This window comes from Anguilla anguilla, chromosome 12 (assembly GCF_013347855.1).
Source record: "Anguilla anguilla isolate fAngAng1 chromosome 12, fAngAng1.pri, whole genome shotgun sequence".
Lineage (NCBI taxonomy): Eukaryota > Metazoa > Chordata > Actinopteri > Anguilliformes > Anguillidae > Anguilla > Anguilla anguilla.
The window spans coordinates 29,099,288-29,116,465 of NC_049212.1; the positions used below are offsets into that span (position 1 = coordinate 29,099,288).

The 17,178-nt window shown below is 43.2% G+C and overlaps 2 protein-coding genes across 3 annotated transcripts in view; one reads left to right on the forward strand and one right to left on the reverse strand.

Moving 5' to 3' along the window:
• Positions 1-10,266: 10,266 nt before the first annotated feature.
• socs9 (suppressor of cytokine signaling 9) lies at positions 10,267-14,484 on the forward strand. 2 transcript variants are annotated; one of them, XM_035386544.1, is made up of 3 exons: positions 10,267-10,401; positions 11,211-11,254; positions 11,477-14,484. In XM_035386544.1, exon 3 carries the CDS (start codon positions 11,642-11,644, stop codon positions 13,235-13,237), a length of 1,596 nt encoding a protein of 531 aa, XP_035242435.1. In that variant the 5' UTR covers positions 10,267-10,401; positions 11,211-11,254; positions 11,477-11,641; the 3' UTR covers positions 13,238-14,484. The 2 variants fall into 2 exon arrangements, with proteins under 2 accessions (XP_035242435.1, XP_035242437.1); XM_035386546.1 differs by having other exon boundaries at positions 11,480-14,484.
• A 2,232-nt stretch (positions 14,485-16,716) lies between these two features.
• prkdc (protein kinase, DNA-activated, catalytic subunit) overlaps positions 16,717-17,178 on the reverse strand; it is a 45,905-nt gene continuing 45,443 nt past the window's right edge. Inside the window, exon 86 of the mRNA XM_035385040.1 lies at positions 16,717-17,164. Coding sequence (XP_035240931.1) covers positions 16,960-17,164 — 205 coding nt within the window. The 3' untranslated portion in view covers positions 16,717-16,959. The remainder of the gene's footprint in view (positions 17,165-17,178) is intronic.

The window sequence follows — 17,178 nt, forward strand, 5'->3', positions numbered from 1 at the left end:
TCTGCCGGTCGGAATTGAATGCGCAGGCCTCTCCACTCCCTTGTTTTCTGTCAAAGGCTAGCACCCTGGTTTGATGAATCAAGGCTGTTTAATATGCATAGATGTCCCTTTCTTATGTGACACTTCGGACCAACGGTTTTACGTTCAGATCATCATGGATTATTGGTGTTTTCGATAAGCAGCAGTTTTGTCGTAAGTGGTAAAATGTCTAACTGTGTTCGAGGAATAGTGTGTCCACGTCTGTGTCGATTGGGTGTTGGTAATCCGATTATTAATAATTTTGCTTTGTAATTCAAAACTGGGATTTCCTTTAGTTTGGGTGCTTGCAGCTTAGATCTTTGTTGGAGTGTCCATTTATGAACTTTGCAGCAGGTCGTATCCATCATTTCTAATACCAGTACTTTACAGAAAATGTTTTTGACCCAAAGGGTGCAGTGGCGATTGATTCTGCCTGTACATCCAAATGTGGTTTATGGGTGTTTCTCCAAAGCCCCCAGTTATCAGATACGTGGTGAAACCAAGCCACTACTGTGCTGGGCGCCTTTTTGGATGCTCTCGGGCGTGCTGAACGGGCATCTTCCCTGGCAAGGTGGGCTGATCAGCTTCAGCAGCAGCGGAGTGGGGGCATGGCCACGTGTCGTTCCAAGCCAATGACAGGACAGGAAAGGGGAACGTGCAAACAGAGGAAGCGTGTCCAAACAGCAGTTTATTGTCTGGGCCAAAGGGGATCACTGTCCGGAGAGACAGCAGCCTTTTTGAAATGTGCGTTCCGGCTTCTGATCATGCAGCAGGTCTTGGTGTCGGGCCTTTACAGAGTGGAACGTGGATTTTGTCTTTTGGGTTTTTTGGGGTGGTGTCTGTCCTGGGAATAGTGTCTCCTCATTTCTCCAGATGTATGGGTGCTGTTGTTGGTTAACTCAGCTTTTTCATCAGTCCTTGTGTGAAATGGTGAGAAGGATGATTAAGAAGAGGAGAACTTATTAGTGCTGTCCACTGAGGCTTTGTCATTTCTTGGGTAGTGTGGGCACGCTGCAGTATACACCATTCCAAGTGGGCTGAGCTGTTCCTTCAGGATCCGCTTGGCGAGCTCTCAAACCCAAGGCACTCATGTGTTTGCTGATGTCCAGGAAAACCCACACTCTGTCTTTGTGTTGAAATTGCTATCACTGTATTAGTCTTCAGGAAGACAAATTGAAACAGTCTGTCAATTTGAGTTTATGTCCAATGCCGTTGAGCGCGAATGGTGGAGGACTAAAGCACCAGGCAGGTACACCCTTGAAGAGCACCTAGTGTTGCCTAAAAAAGGGAAATGTGGGTGACGGTAGAGGCCGCATCATGGATTCAGTCTGCACTTAGGCATGTCCTCCTTAGAGTGTAAAAATGCCCCTTTTACTTTTAAGTGGTTTCAAACGGTGGTCTTGAAGGTCAAAAGAATGCCATTGGCCAAAGTCAGTATGAATATTGAATTAAAATTTCGTAAAATATTGGTTATTTGTCAGCTAAGAACCAAGTACCGTTTAAGTCTGTTCGTCCACACTACAGTCTCCCTGGAAGCTCTGCCAAGGACAGTGTATCTGGACTGATAAGCCCAATCTGTTCCCAACAAAAAACCAGCCTTCATTCAATGTAATTCAATATAAATGGCACTTAAAGATAGCTGGCCATGCGGTAAACTACAGTCAACAAGTGGGAGAGAGCGTAACAGAGTTGCTGTTCTGGCTCTTTGAGGGAACCTCCATCACATTGACGTCTTGGCTGAAATTGGGTGGTTGGGATTTTCACAAATTGTCAGAGCACGGCCAATCGGGTGGTTGGGATTTTCACAAATTGCCGGAGCACAGCCAATCGGGTGGTTAGGATTTTCACAGATTGCCGAAGTACGGCGACAAGACATTGCCATGGTGTCAAATTCCACCGCTCCCTTGACCACGCTGTTTGGATGTTTTCACTCTGAGACCTTACACGTTATACCATTTGCTGTGTTAGAGCCGTTAAGTCACTCGCTGTTGGGTACGGATGGCTGTGGCCCTGGGGGCTCCACTCCTCTATGCTGGTGTTGTGCTTTTAGGAATTTTGCTCATTTTTCTCAGGACCCTGGCAATGGAAATGCATGTTCATAGATTAGGTGTTGATTAATCCCTGTGATTACTTTCTGCCTTTGTCCAGTAGATTTGTTTTTTTGATTTGCCTGAGTTGGTGCTAATTGAGAGGCAGGTGTCTCTTTGGCTTTTAGGTGTTTTGTGTTTTTCTAGGTTGTTCAAAACGGCTACATAGACTGACCCTGAAGCGAAGTCCCCTCCTCTGCGTGTGCTTGGTTGGTCTGTCTCTCTAGTGCCCTATGCTGTTCCGTATTCACTCTGCAGGCCACAGAGAGAAACGATATTTAACTGTCCTCAACCGTGCCTTTGTTACCGTGACACCACGTCTGGTCACTTGGAGACTTTTTCACCTGGCAGGCACTTAGACCCTGAGATTGATCTGGAGCAGGCTCCTCCCACTCTTCTGGTTGTTTCAAGGATGGATGTAGACTGATACTGGGTCAAATGTGGTGTACGTCCATTCTCCACACCCAAATTCTGCAAATTCCTGAACATTCTACTCTTAAAGCAGCTGAAAGACATTAGTCTGTGTAAGGAGCATTGAGGCAAACTGATTGAAAACATTGATTTATTTTGTTGTTTTCACACATGCTTTATCTGCATTATCACTGGTTTTGACTTCTGGTTTTGACCAGAAGCATTTGAGCTGTCCCATTAGAACTTCATTGTGGTGTGTTCCCGGTGTCCTTTGACCATAGACAGTAGTTAAGTTAGTCTAGTAACTTGCAGCGCAGAATTGAGGTTTTGTTTGGTTTTTTGTCTTTGAGGTAATCTAAGACTGGAACTTGAATTAGATGTTGAATTTGAGACAAAACTCATGCTTGTTTCAAACCTTAATGAGTATTATATTTAGCTAACAAAAGAAAACTATGCACTTGATTTTTAATGAGACCCCACTGTTGCTTGGTAAACGACACTAAATGTGAACACTACTGACCCTGTGTGAGCACGGTCTGCTGAACAGTCGGGTCAGAAACTGTCAGAAACCATTATTCCCTGTCAGAAGTTCGTACCGGTGAACAGGCCTTAAGAAATGCACATCCAGTATCGTCTGTGCTACTGTAGCTTTAAGTGTACAGATCCTTTGCTGTTGGTTTTTCATGGTGTGAGAGGGACAGTTTCATGGAACGTTGATCTTTTTCCAAAGGTACGATCAGCATGAAATCCAAGGCAGCACATAAAAGTAAAGCCTCGGGCTTGCATTCGTGTTAAATCCCAAAGTTCTTCTTTCAGCAGAAAATTCCAGAAGTTTTTTTTTCCCCTCAGTCATTTCCTCTGCAGCATTACGTGTTAAGGCATGACTGATGTCTGGGTAAAATGGAAGGTGAAATTGGGAAATGGAAAGCATTCAGTTCGGGGCAGGACACATTAATATTGCACTGAATGCAGGTCCTGGGCAAGACTTTAATTAGCTCAGCTCGACCATATCCACTTAGCCATATAATATTGAATTATGCACATAGCTATTCATTGGTGTTTTATTGGTTCCTCCTGACGTAGGCATGTATCTTCATGCATTCTTTTGGGTGTATGTTGATTAGGCTGGTCCCTACATAACATTGTGGGATCTGCTCCAAAGTTGAAAGAAAGAAAACTTGACAGCCAGTTGTTTTTGCACCATTGTTTCCGAAAGTTTTAACTGGTAAGCTTTGATTCGTACAATCTCCGATTTTCTTAAGTGTGAATTCAGAAGAATAAATGCATTTAAGCATGCATTCAGAAGAACAAATATGTATGATGCAGGAGTGCATTTGCGTTTTCTTCGTTTGCTTCGTTTGATCAGTAATCCTGAGTTCCCTTCTCCATTCCTGATATTTCTGCTGATCGGATCAGTTTAGTCCCTTTATTGCTTTTCAGGATCATTTTCATGGTATTTCAGTCACCAGCTTTGAAGAACTATGTGTTGTCACTGGAACATGCGGCTGCTTCAAAGTAAACTTATCTTACTGCGTTTATTGGTTTTTGTTGCCCCATTTTGGCTCTGGTTGTGTCGACCGATGGAGTGCAGGTAGGAGTTCCTTCTCTGTTGAACCATGACTCCGTCCTGAGGCGGAAGAGGCCACTTAGAGGGGTGAAATAGGCGCTCTCTCGGTTCCTCCGGCTGAATTCCTCTGTTAAGTTTGGTCTCGGTTCCAAGAAGCCAGCAGCGCTTTTAGACGTGGCGCCAACACACTCACCGCCTTGCCTTTTTAAACCGGTGTCCACCAGGACACCCTACTCAAACGGAGTGGAGTTTTGCACGGCGACTCAAACTGAAAAAGGCCTGTATTGCCCACCCTCCCTTTTTGTCCACGACTTCTGAAACGTATCTTTTTTCCGCACCCTGTCACACAGCGGCCGTGTTGTCGGCTTCGTAGCGTTTCTCATTGGAGAGAAAGCAACTGAAAAAATGCGAGGAAATTTTAGAGTACTAGAGCTACCTCAAATGACACTGTTCACTTTTTAAAGCTGGCCACAGCCCGTAAGATATCACTACCAAACGCAGCAGGGAGAAGGAAGCTGGTCTGGCTGGAATATATGCATGCTAAGTACTCGGCCTTTCACAGAAATACTGAGGCTACCCAATTAACCAGTGCAGAGGAAACCTTGCAGATAGTAACTGGCCCAGTGGTTGTCACAGCAGACTTCCACAGTCGATTTACAGTGGCTATACTAAACTATTTATTTCTACAAATTGAAAAGAAAAATAAATAAGGGGTGGGTCCCCTTATTAAAATAGATGTTATTTTAGATACATTTTATTATGAATAGCGTTTGTTATTGCTATGGCGGGTAACCATGACAACATTATGAAATCTATGGTGTAGTTGACTGGTTTGTTATCGCTTTGCCATTGCTTTGCTTTGTAAAAGCGAATGAGCATACAGGTGTTAGTGATTGTTTAGTTGGTTATTTTCGTGTTTTCATGTTAAGAGCTGTGCTTATTTTATCGTTTTATTTTGTTAATGTTTGTATTGATGTGAGGTAAAGAACCATCACCCCTCAGTGAATCTGCTTTTCACATTTGACACTAATGCATCTACTTAGAATGAGAGAACCCCGCCTCATGTCGTAAAAGGGTTAGAAAAAACATTTTCTTAAATAAATTTGTGTTTAGCTTGATGCTGCATTTGTCTGGCATGATCAGACATCTTTCGATTGGCTGAGAATCGTGTAGAACATCACAAGAGGGAATGTTAGTCTCACAGGTATGACGATAGGTAGTGTTAGTCACACAGGTATGACGATAGGTAATGTTGGTCAGACAGGTATGATGATAGGTAGTGGTAGTCACACAGGGTTGACTTGAGTGCGGGTAATGTTAGTCACACAGGTAAGACTGTAGTCCAACTTTTTTGGCCACATGAGGACAGTTGAAAACTGGAAACTTTATTTTGAGAAGTTACTTTTTGTGCACGTTTCTCTCACCGTCGTCTTCATTCAGACAGTTTAACACAAGGTGCCCAAATTCCTACAGCATTTTCAGGAAAACTGCAGGAAAAAGCAGGAAAACTGATATAGGCTGGGGAAAGGGACCTTAACCATGAGCCATTAGAATTGCTCATAAGAACGTAAGGCTTGGGTGCTCTCCATTTCCAACAGTGGGACAGTTGGCTGCGATTGCAGAAATGCATGTTTGGGCCCATTTAGTAAATACTTCCCTTTATTTGGTTGCTTTATTTCTCATTTGGAATCAAATTAAGCGATTGTGCTTCCTGACTCTTTACACACACACACACACACACACACACACACACACGCTGTTAGATGCATCTCAAGTTGCAGGCAGCTGGGAGCTCAGCTTACACTTTAAAGAAAATATCTGTAAAAGCTTCACATACCAGCTTCCCAAGCTTCATGGAGCATCAAAGCACCCATTCTGTCCTCCCATTCACCATTTCTGTTCTCTCTTTAGCCGGAGAGGGTTGGTAACCATCTACTGTTTTAAGTGTCTTGAACACTTTCTTGTGCTTGTTAGACGTCTCATCGAGGCTCATTATGGCGTGTTCCTCACCTTGTCTCATTTCCATCTAGTGTGTTTCTTCAGTGCCTCTGTAACCCTTTGTCCTCAATAGGAGGTTGTTTGTGATTTTGAAGGTAAATACGAGGCCTGACTAAATGCAGCCGAAAGCCTGATTTGAAATGAACTGCGGAGTGAAATCTGTTTCCAGTGGAGGGGAAACGATGCGCAGCACCCAAAGCCGTTGGGTTTCAGCTGACCAAAGAGTGGACAGATACAGAGCCCTTTGTCAAGCTATTCCAGAGGGGGAGGATCCAGCCATGCAGTGCGGGGGTGGGCTGGGGGGAGGGCGGGCGGGCGGCTGACGCTAAACGTTAACACTGCATAGTGACCCACCCCCACCCCCCACGTGTAAATGCAGCTTTGTGTTTGTGATTTGTACTGGCTACAGGTGCACAGCTCTGTCTTATCTTTAATAATTATTTGTATACTTTACTGCTGCATGCATAAGAGAGAGAGTGAAAAAAAAAAGAAAAATTCCAACCTGTTAATGCAAATGTGGCTGTGCCTTTTCCTGTGTTTTTGTATTATTATTGTTATTATTATTATTATTATTATTTTGGGTCCCTGTTAAGAAAAGAAATGAGGTGTGTGGAAGAGAGGGATCAGGGAAGGGGGAAGTGACTGGGCCCATTGGAACTGAAATAAGCTAAAGCGCCGCCCGGCCCGTGTGCCGCAGACCACGCCACCGCCAGCCCCCAGAAGGACTACACGTCTCCGCCTCCACGTGGGCGGGAGCGGAGAGGCCCCGCCTCCAGAGGAGCATGCTGGGAACTGTTCACAGCTGGATTTACTGGGGAACAGGACCCAGGTGCCCTCAAACCCGGTCCAGGCCCCTCACCCACTGGACTCTCTCAAACGGACCCGCTCAAAAGGTCTTCTTCCTTCCACCAGGTTCCACGGACCTTTACTTGTTTTTGTTTGTTTTTTTCCCTCCCCCTTTCTTTTCATTTGTTCTTGTCACCGGCCATTAAGCACTGAAAAATTGACACGGTACTGGAGGTGTGCATTTTGGCCTGTGCTCTGAAGTCTGCTGTCTTTTTATTGGTTTGCATTTGCCCCTGCTGCCCCCGGCGACTGGTCCATCGGAACCCGGCACCTGGGGGGCACGCAGAGCAGACAGGCGGTTTTTTGGAAGAGAAACTAAGACCTACAACTGTGATCCTCACGCTTGGGAGAAAAGTACACCAGATCTGCATTTGGTGTTGGCCAGATTCTGTTTTTCTGTCATTACCTTTTAAATTTGGTACTGATGTTTCTCTCCTGTGTGTTAAGAAAGAGATGCATTACAGACAGACTCTCACAAGGCAGCATTACCAGCCTTGAATAGTGGGAAGTGGAACCTTTTATTATTGTTATTAATATTATCATTGTCATTGTTCTAATTATTTACTATTATTTAACACGCATATGTTACTTTGAAAGGGAGGGGAGAGGTCATGTTTTGTTTCTTTTTTATTGTCCTTCCCTGATATGCTAGTTACATGAATGGAAATGAAAAATCTAAAGGTTTTTATTAAAATTGTTCATGTTTTGCTGGTTTATGAAGTCTGAAATATTATTTTGAGGAAATTCATACCTTTGTTATAATACATTTAAAAAAATCTTTGCGTCCTTGTTTTTCTTCCCCTGTTTTAAGGTAGTCGTCTTTAAAATTAAATATGTGCTATCTTAACATCAGAGGTCAGTTGATACCATTCTTGGTCAATGAAATTTTGGAACATCTCTTGCATCTGGAACAACAGGTGATTGAAGTTCCATCCAATCAGTGACTCCTTTTATGTATTTGATACAAGAGTTGCAAGTATGACTAAATACCAGTGGATTTCCAAAATACACAGGTGCCTTTAGATTCCTGTACTGTAGATGTCTTAGTTAATATAGATATAAATTGTTCACCTGTCCCTTCAAAAAATTTCCGTTAATGGCTATTGAACCACCAAGTGTCTCCTGAGCACTATGTTATCTAGCTTGACTTGGATACTGTGAAAACAAATTATGTGATTTTGAGACCTCTGATTCACGTGATTGTTAATTAATTTGAGTTTTCAATTGATTCAGTTCACAATTGATGTTTTGTACCATGGCTACAATTAGGCCTCTGCTTACCTGAGAAGTTCCTCTCAATTAAAAACTGTTAGTGATAATTGTGACCCTGTGGTCATCTAATTTTATTGGCTCTATACATTACAATACATCATGTACAGTTAAATGCCAAAGTTGGAAAAGTGAAACATTTTTGTTCTTTTGGCTCTGTACTCTGGTACATTTGGTTTGAAATAAAACCATTAATATGAGATTAAAGTGCTGACTGTCAGGTTTAATTTCAGGGTATTTACATCCATATTCGTTGATCCGTGTAGGAATAGCAGCTTTTTTTATATACACCCCCCCCCCCCCCATTTTAGGGGAACAAAAGCAATTTGATAGTTGGCTGCTCCGCTGTTTTCTTGGCTAGTTTTGTGTCTTTGCATCATTAGTTTGTGACAAGAAGGCCAACAAAAGTTCTAGAGTTGATCCTGAATCCTGAACTAAATATGGCTGCAGTACAGGCCTGGCAGAGCATCACCAGGGAAGATATACAGCATCTATGGGTCTATGGGATGGCTGCAAGCAGTCATTGAATGCAAAGCATTTGTGTCCAACTACTAAATATGACAACTTTGTTGAGATTGTTTATTTGTCCAATTACATTTGTTTCCCTAAAATGGGAGACTGCATAAAAACAGCTGCAATTCCTACATGAATCGCCCAATATAGATGTAAACACCCTTAAATTAAGTCTGCGCTTAATTGAGTCTGCACTTCATTTATTGTTTCATTTCAAAGTCAATGTGCCGGAGTACAGTGCCAAAACAACAAAAATTGTCACAGTCCCAATACTTTTACATTTAAGTGCACATTATAGTGCAAAAATTGATTGTTGTACTCACATTTTAATTCAAACTTCACTGTGGTTGTGTAGTCCATATTTTCAACAGCAATTGTTCTAACAGAAACATTAACTAATGTACATATTATATACAAATACATAAAATGTAATGTCCTGACAGGTGCTGCTTAATACTCTCTACAAACTAAAATTTTGTGAGCCTTAAAGAAGGGAAACTATTGTATTATTAAATTTGTTGTATTATTTCAAAGTGGGAGGGAAAAATCTATATAAGCTGTCTGTACCTGTCCTGCTGATTGGCACATTTTGAAAATATATAAAATACCCATATCTAGGTTTATAGTTGGAAACTTGGGTCAGCAGGACTTTAACTCTTTGAGGGTGAAATGTTAGCTTTGACAGCTGAGTACTGAGCATGTATTGTCCAAGCATTTGTAGTATGTTAATTTCCACTGATTGCCAGAAGATTGTCAATGCACTTCACTTAAATAGAATTTTTCCAGAAACTACAGCTACACAAAGCACTTTACAGTTAATCCCTTTCATTCATGCACACTCGCACACAAAGAAGGCAGCCATGCAAGGTGTTGACCAGCAGAAACAATTAGGGTTTTGGTGTCTTAAGTAAGCTTCAGCACTTTTTGCCCTGAGGGCCCGGAATCATAACCACAATGCTCCATTACATTACATTACATTGCTCTGATTGCGGGACAACCACTCTGCCTCCTGAGCTGCTATATAGATACTAGGAGAAAATAAAATTAACCTTGTAAGCTATCTAACTTGGCTTTTGACATTGGAAATGTTATAAAAGTTTTGATGACACTGGCACTGAATTGCCAGATATCAACATACCATACCAACAATTTGGAAAAGGTAAGCAGGCTATATGTTCCTGGCTTATTAAAGTAAATAAATAAAATGTGTCTACTTAATTCAACGATTTGTTTTTGAAAAGATTCGCAGCGTCTTTAAAGTGAAATACCCTCACTGGAACACTACAGAAGAAGGAAGGTAAAAATTATGTTCAAACTATAGGCCTAGATATGAGTGTTCATAAATAAAGGACCACTATTTAGCTGTACTCCGCGCAAAAATTAAAATTAAATTAACATACATAAATTAAGACGTTTGATTCAATACACGGGAGTTTCGCGTGTTTAATCTAATAAAAAAACAAGTTTAACTTTTGATTGACGTTATTGTTCTTTGGTCTCCCAAACAGCAGAGGGCGATGTACGTTTTACTAGAAGTCAATGCGCCCGTGTTTTTTCCCTTTAAAAGAATATCGCTTCTCTGTTGTCATAAAGTGCAGTACAGGTATTATCTGTTGTTCAACACAAAGGATAGCAAGGCTGCAGTGGCTAATCTACATGTTCGTTTTGTACTGTAATGAAACTTTTGTCTTGGTAAGATTTCGCAACATCATACAAGAGGTTTGGCTAAAGGCAGAATATCCTGTGTGATTATCTGCTTCAACTGAACTGAAGTGCTTGTTTAAAATGACTGTTCTGGGGCTGACATTTTTGTATATAGATAGCTAGCTGATTACGGTGGCTAGCTTAATCGATACAACAGTATTTGTCGTTATCAATGGTATATTAAAATAAGTTTTTCTAATAAACCAGGTTTAAAATATTAAAACGATCTTACAGAGTAATATTAACTGCTATTGTGTCTCTTTTAAGTGACATGGCGGTTCGTTCGTTGCTAGCCAGCTTGCGTTAGCTAAATTGAACAATGGGTTGAACTGTAGCTAGTTCCGGCTAGCTAGTCCACAAGGAGTCAGCTAGCCGGGCATTTCGGTTGCTTTCCTGTGGAGTAAAAGTAGCGTGAACTAAGTTGCTTCAGCTAACTAAGTAACAGTGTGATTAACCTCCTTGTAAATGAGATGATTCTTATTTGTGATGCTGCTCTACTGGTGTGACGAAACGCAGGCTTAAACTAAGGCAGACATTGATCTTCCAAAGGGCTTCATATCTATTACACCGCACTTCCAGCTATGTACTGTTGGGTATTCAAGGTGGCTGTGTTTTATTCACTTGTAAATAAGTGACACTCCTAGTTCACTAGTTGTATTGTCAGGACTACTGGGGAGTAAGTGCTACTGACATTAAATTCACAGGTGTTATCTGACTGTAATCACTTTGCTTTGTTGTGTGTCAATGTTTGCTTTGTGTGTCAATGTTTGATTTTTCAAACCCATGGCTGTCTACAGATCTTCAGAAAAGCTTTGGACAAGTATTACTACGACATCAAACGGTAAGTAAAAGTGTGGGTCATGTTAATATATATAAAAAACTGTTTCAATCATGCAATTGTGATATGTTCAGGCTTAATGTGGTAGGCTTATGTTTAGGTTTTAATGTAGACTAACATTAATGACAAGACCTAATTGATTGCTGGCATGGGATGCCTTTGGATTGTTGATGCATGTTAAACGTAATGTTTGTACTTTGTTGGCACCTTCTTTTTTGAACACAGCAGTGATGGGAGCCCATTTGGCCAACAGCTGACGACGTATGAGCGGCTTCTGGATTGGAGCCCTGCCGCTGACACTGCACTCCACACAGAGACACAGTTTTACAGCACAGTTTGGCACTGACAGATCCTCCAGTGCTCCTTTCCCCGGCTGACTCCCACAGAGCCATGTCTCAGGCCCAGGGGGGAGGGGATAGGGGCAAGGACAGGGAGCGGGGCGCCCGTCCCAAGGTTCGGCAGAGCCGCTCCGAGGAGAGGAGGGAAGCGGGTGGAGGGCGCAAGGGCGGCAGGGGGAAGAAGAAAGGGCGGGTGTCCAACGATCACGTGCTGGAGCGGCCGGTGAGCGACGGGTTCGAGTACGGGGAGCTGCTGAGCGGCCGTGAGTCCCGGAACCGGGGGTCCTGCTCGGCGCTGGGGGAACCGGCGAGGCGGCAGTGCTCAGCCACGTTTGGCTCCCTGGAGCCGGGGCCCGGCAGGCTGGCTGCGGGGGCCCAGGGGGGCGAGGCGGAGGCGGGGGCGGGGGGCAAGGCGGCGGGCAGTAGTCGCTCGCTGCGGCAGAAGATCCAGGACGCGGTGGGGCAGTGCTTCCCCATCAAGACCCACAGCGCTCCTCAGGTGCAGGCCCTCTCCAGCTCTGCCTCCCGCCGCAAGATCCACCTGAGCGAGCTCATGCTGGAGGACTGCCCCTTCCCAGCGGGCTCGGAGCTGGCGCAGAAGTGGTACCTCATCAAGCAGCACACGGTGCCCATCTCGCAGCCGGCCCTGTTGGACACGCTGGGCGGGGCGCCGCCCGCCCCCGCCCTCGGCTCCCCGCTGACCGCCCTGGTGGAGGACGAGGACGACCGGCTGCGCGAGCGTCGGCGAATCAGCATTGAGCAGGGCGTGGAGCCGCCGCCCAACGCCCAGATCCACACGTTCGAGGTGACGGCGCAGATCAACCCGCTGTACAAGCTGGGGCCCAAGCTGGCGCACGGCATGAACGAGCTGGCGGGCGACGACCGGGCCACCCTCCTGCAGCAGCAGCAGCAGCACCAGCTCCTCCTGCAGAGCTGTCTCGACACCCTGGACGAGGTGGTGGCCTCTTCCCAGGCTCCGCCCCCCTCCTCCTCCTCCTCTTCCTCGGTTCCCGAGCCAGACGTGGGTGCGGCTGGGCCCGTCCGCCCCCTGGCCATGGCTGCCGCCGCCGCCGCCGCCGCCCCCCTCCCCGAGTGCCCCAAGCCCCAGGACGGCTTCCGCGTGCACACGCAGATCGACTACATCCACTGCCTGGTGCCGGACCTGCTGCAGATCACCAACCTGCCGTGCTACTGGGGCGTGATGGACCGCTACGAGGCGGAGACCCTGCTGGAGGGCAAGCCCGAGGGCACCTTCCTGCTGCGCGACTCGGCGCAGGAGGACTACCTCTTCTCCGTCAGCTTCCGGCGCTACGGGCGCTCGCTGCACGCGCGCATCGAGCAGTGGAACCACAACTTCAGCTTCGACGTGCACGACCCCAGCGTCTTCCACGCGCCCACCGTCACCGGCCTGCTGGAGCACTACAAGGACCCCAACTCCTGCATGTTCTTCGAGCCGCTGCTGTCCCGGCCCATCCACCGCACGCGGCCCTTCAGCCTGCAGCACGTCTGCCGAGCCGTCATCAGCAGCCGCACCACCTACGACGGCATCGACCAGCTGCCCATCCCCAACGCCCTCAAGGAGCACCTCAAGGAGTACCACTACAAGCAGAAGGTGCGCGTGCGGAGGCTGGACACCTGGTGGGAGTAGAGAGCCCGCCCGTAACGCGCTCCTATTGGCTCCCTCCTCCGGATCCCGCCCCTTGCTCCGAGATCCTCCGCTTCGTTTCAGTTTGGCAAGGCTGGGATGCGTCTCGCTGCCGAACTAGGAACAGACGCTGACCGCGAACGTGTCTAGATGAGTTTGGGTGGTCTGAACAGACAGTTTACCATTTCTAAACAGAAGCTGAATCATAACTATATTTGGAGTCCTGGCATATGATCTTGATTATTACACTATTTATGCCATGCTATGAGATGAGTCCTTCCCCTTTAATTTCCACTCCAGGCAATGCAAAAAAAAAAAAAAAAAAAAGCCCCAGATACAAAGTTTAGTGTTAATTTTTCCAATTTGAAAATCCATTAATCGTATAGCCTTTTGTGACTGTTTCAATTCCAGATGGGCATGGTTTAATAACATGGCAAAGAATGTTTTCAAAAAAATGTTCTGGTTGTAATGTGATTTCAATAAAATTAAGTTGGAATTTATTGAGTATAGTTTTATTCATAATAGGGAGACCAGTTTATCTAGGGTACGTGACCCAAAATGATTTCAACTTGCATTACAGTACCATCTAAATCCTTGTGGGGTCTCTGTAGGCATTGGATTGTCACAAATGTCAATTACTGTCAATTCCCTCCAGTGATTGTCCCTCCAGAACAATGCTTCTCTTCCTATGGACAAGTTTACACTTAGCAATGCCAAAGAATGACATTTGAGTTACTCTGAGAATTTCATTATTTATTAGCCTACACCACTGAAAACTACTCCAGTTATAATTTGTCTAACATTTTTCTGTGCTTGTAATATAATTACATTTTTGTCTGCTTCCCACTGCTTAGGAAAAAAAAAGAAGTTACTGCTCAGCATTGTAAAAGTGTGCCGCACGTCTGTGGTTCAGCACACTGAAAGCAGCACATAACATTGTGGAAAAATGTGCTGTCAATCATTGTATGTGCAGCAGTAACTCGGACTTTGTGAAGGGGGGTGGTGACCTTGAAAATACACAACAGAAACGCTGATCAAATGACGTAGTCTAGAATTGAAGGGGAGGCGAGGCACCATGGTTTGTCAGGTGAAAACGCAGGAAGCTGAATCAAAACTTTCCCACTTGTTCATTTTTCGTGTTTTTGTTCTTGTTTGCTACATTAGAAAATGTGCACAATGTTAAAAAAGCAGAGTCTGATTGCTGATGAAAATGTAATGATTCTGTGAATAAAATTTTCCACTAGCCATTATTCCACTTGCAAGTCAAAGCTTGGGATGTTAGTGCGAGCATGTATCCCTTTAAGATAAAAGGTAAGACTTTTTTCAGCTGAAAAATAATTTCAAACACCATCTTCATGTTTTTAAAGCATAGTTTGCCCTCCTTTTTTTTACATTTGCAAATATTTCACATTTGCGGCTCTGTTACAATACGCACTATGTATTATGTTTAACTAATATGCATTTGTATGCATTCATTCGGATTACCCACAATGCATTATTCAAATTATCACACTACCGTGAATGTGATTGTGTGGTATTTTGTGTGTGCTTTTATCCAAGCAAGTGCAATTCAGTAGTATTCATGGTTGGTTCCTTTGAAGGAGAAACCAGGGTTTAATGTTGAATTAGAAGTAAATAGGCATGTTCTTTCAAGAAATAAGGACATTTGCTGGTTTGCTTACTCATTTCAACCAAAATTGAAATTTCAATACAGGCATATTTCAAGTTTAAATTAGCAAAATAATAAATAACCTTGTTTTTATAGGATAAAGAGCTGTCCTGATTGCATTATTTTCCTCTGAAATAGTTCTCTTTTTAAAACAAAAGGACTATATTGGAATAAATAACTTGGTTTAAATAAACAAAATAGGGAATATCCTGATTTATTTAAAATAAAGAATTCCCAAAAAATATGCCTATCTACTTTTAATGAAACAGAGAATGCTGGTGTCCCTTTAAAAGGAACCAAACAGGTTTACTGTTGAATTTGACTTCTTGGTTCATACATAAAATACCATATAATTACATTCGCGGTTCTGTGATAATATATTGCAATGCATTATGGTTAACTAATAAGCATTTGCATTCTGATTAGTTCATTCTGATTACCCACAATGCACTTCACATATTTTCACACAACCGTGAATGTGATTGTATTGTATTTTATGTACATGCTAGAAAGTCAAATTTAGTAGCATTCCTGGTTGGTTTCTTTTAAGGAGAAACCAAGGTTCAATGTTGAATCAAAAGTAGATAGGCATATTTTTGATTTATTATTTTTTTAAAGAAATAAGGTATGTCCTGTTTTGCTTATTTAAACCAAAATAATAATAAAAAAACATTCAAATATAGGTATCTTTTAAGTTTATTTAAATACAAAAGCAAATTAGTAAATATCCTTATTTTTAAAGGATAAAATAAAAACTTCACTGTTTTGCTTTATTTCCCCAGCACTCTTTTAAAATATAAAATAGATATTGTAATATATCTCTTGGTTTAAATAAACACAACCGAGAATATTTTTTAAACAGTCCCCTAAAAATGAGCCTTTCAATTCAACATTTAAGGCTGGTGTTTCCTTTAAAGGAACCAACCAGCTATATAATTGAATTTTACTTGTTAATATATATAAATATATATATATATTAAATACCATACAAGCACATTCATGGTTGTACAACGTGAAATGCACTATGGGTAATCAGAATATAATGAATATTGTCATGTCACCCATTGCGGCCCATCCCATATGGGATTATATATTCATTCACGTTCACGAAAAATCTGTCAGTGGAAAAACAACAAAATACATAAGACTTTGTCCAAAAAAGCCTTTTTATCTAAAAAATGAAAAACTGAAAAAGAAAATGTTTTCCATTATGATTGATGGGAAATCATGTTTTTCCAACAGTTGGCAATCAATGAAAATTAGTTTGAAGGCATTTACGATGAAAAATCTATTTCCATTGAAAAAAAAAACACCTTACTAATCTTCTGTTAAAAAATGAAAAATTCTAATATCTAATTTTTCCATTGAGATGGATGGGAAATCATGTTTATTCAAAAAATCATGGTGAAATAAGGGAATGAAAATGTTTTTGAAGACATTACTGATGGAAAAACGCTTTTCATTAGAAAAACACTAAAATAAAATAGACAACTTCAGGCACTGTTCTAGTGTGTGGATGGGCCCCACAGTCCGGCATCTGCTCAGGCTCTGTTCCAGTGTGTGGATGGGCAGGCCTGGTGTTCTGCTTGCTAAAGCTGCACCTGGAGTGTCTTCCTCAGACTTGTGTGTGTGGTGGTGCGGGGAAAGAAAAGGAGCTGGGGATATGACATACTTGGGAGGAGAGCATGTGCTTGTTTTCAATTGCAACGGCAGAGGACATTGCAGCACGAGCACAGCTGTGTACAACTGGGCACTCTAAATTGGGGAGAAAATGAGAGCAAAATGCATTTAAATAAAAAAAGATAAGCCTTTATCTTTGGAAAGAACATTTATTTGGATTCTTCATCTATTTTGAGAACAGCTACATCTTTTCAGGAACCCTGTTAAATGTGTGTTTACCCTGCAATACATATAAACAACATGCTAAAACTCTATTGTCATTACCTTCTCTATCCAATAAGACTCTCAATGACTTAGATAAGTGTCATGGTTTAACAGCAAGGGACAGTGTGAAATTACAGGAGAAAGAGCATTTGTGTGTTGGAAGCGGTGCTGTTCACATCCAGGGCTCCCAGCCGATCCACACTCGTCCCAGGACGTTGGGGTCCGTGGCCTGGTCCAGCAGGCAGTCCACCTGGGCTTCCACAGACAGCCCGTCTGCATTCTCCCGGGCGCGCACGTTGTGCTCCTCGTGCCCCAGCACCACGGCCTGCATGTATCCGAAAGCTGCCTCCTTCTCAAAGCCCAGCTTCAGCTCCTCGCTGTGAAAGCGCGT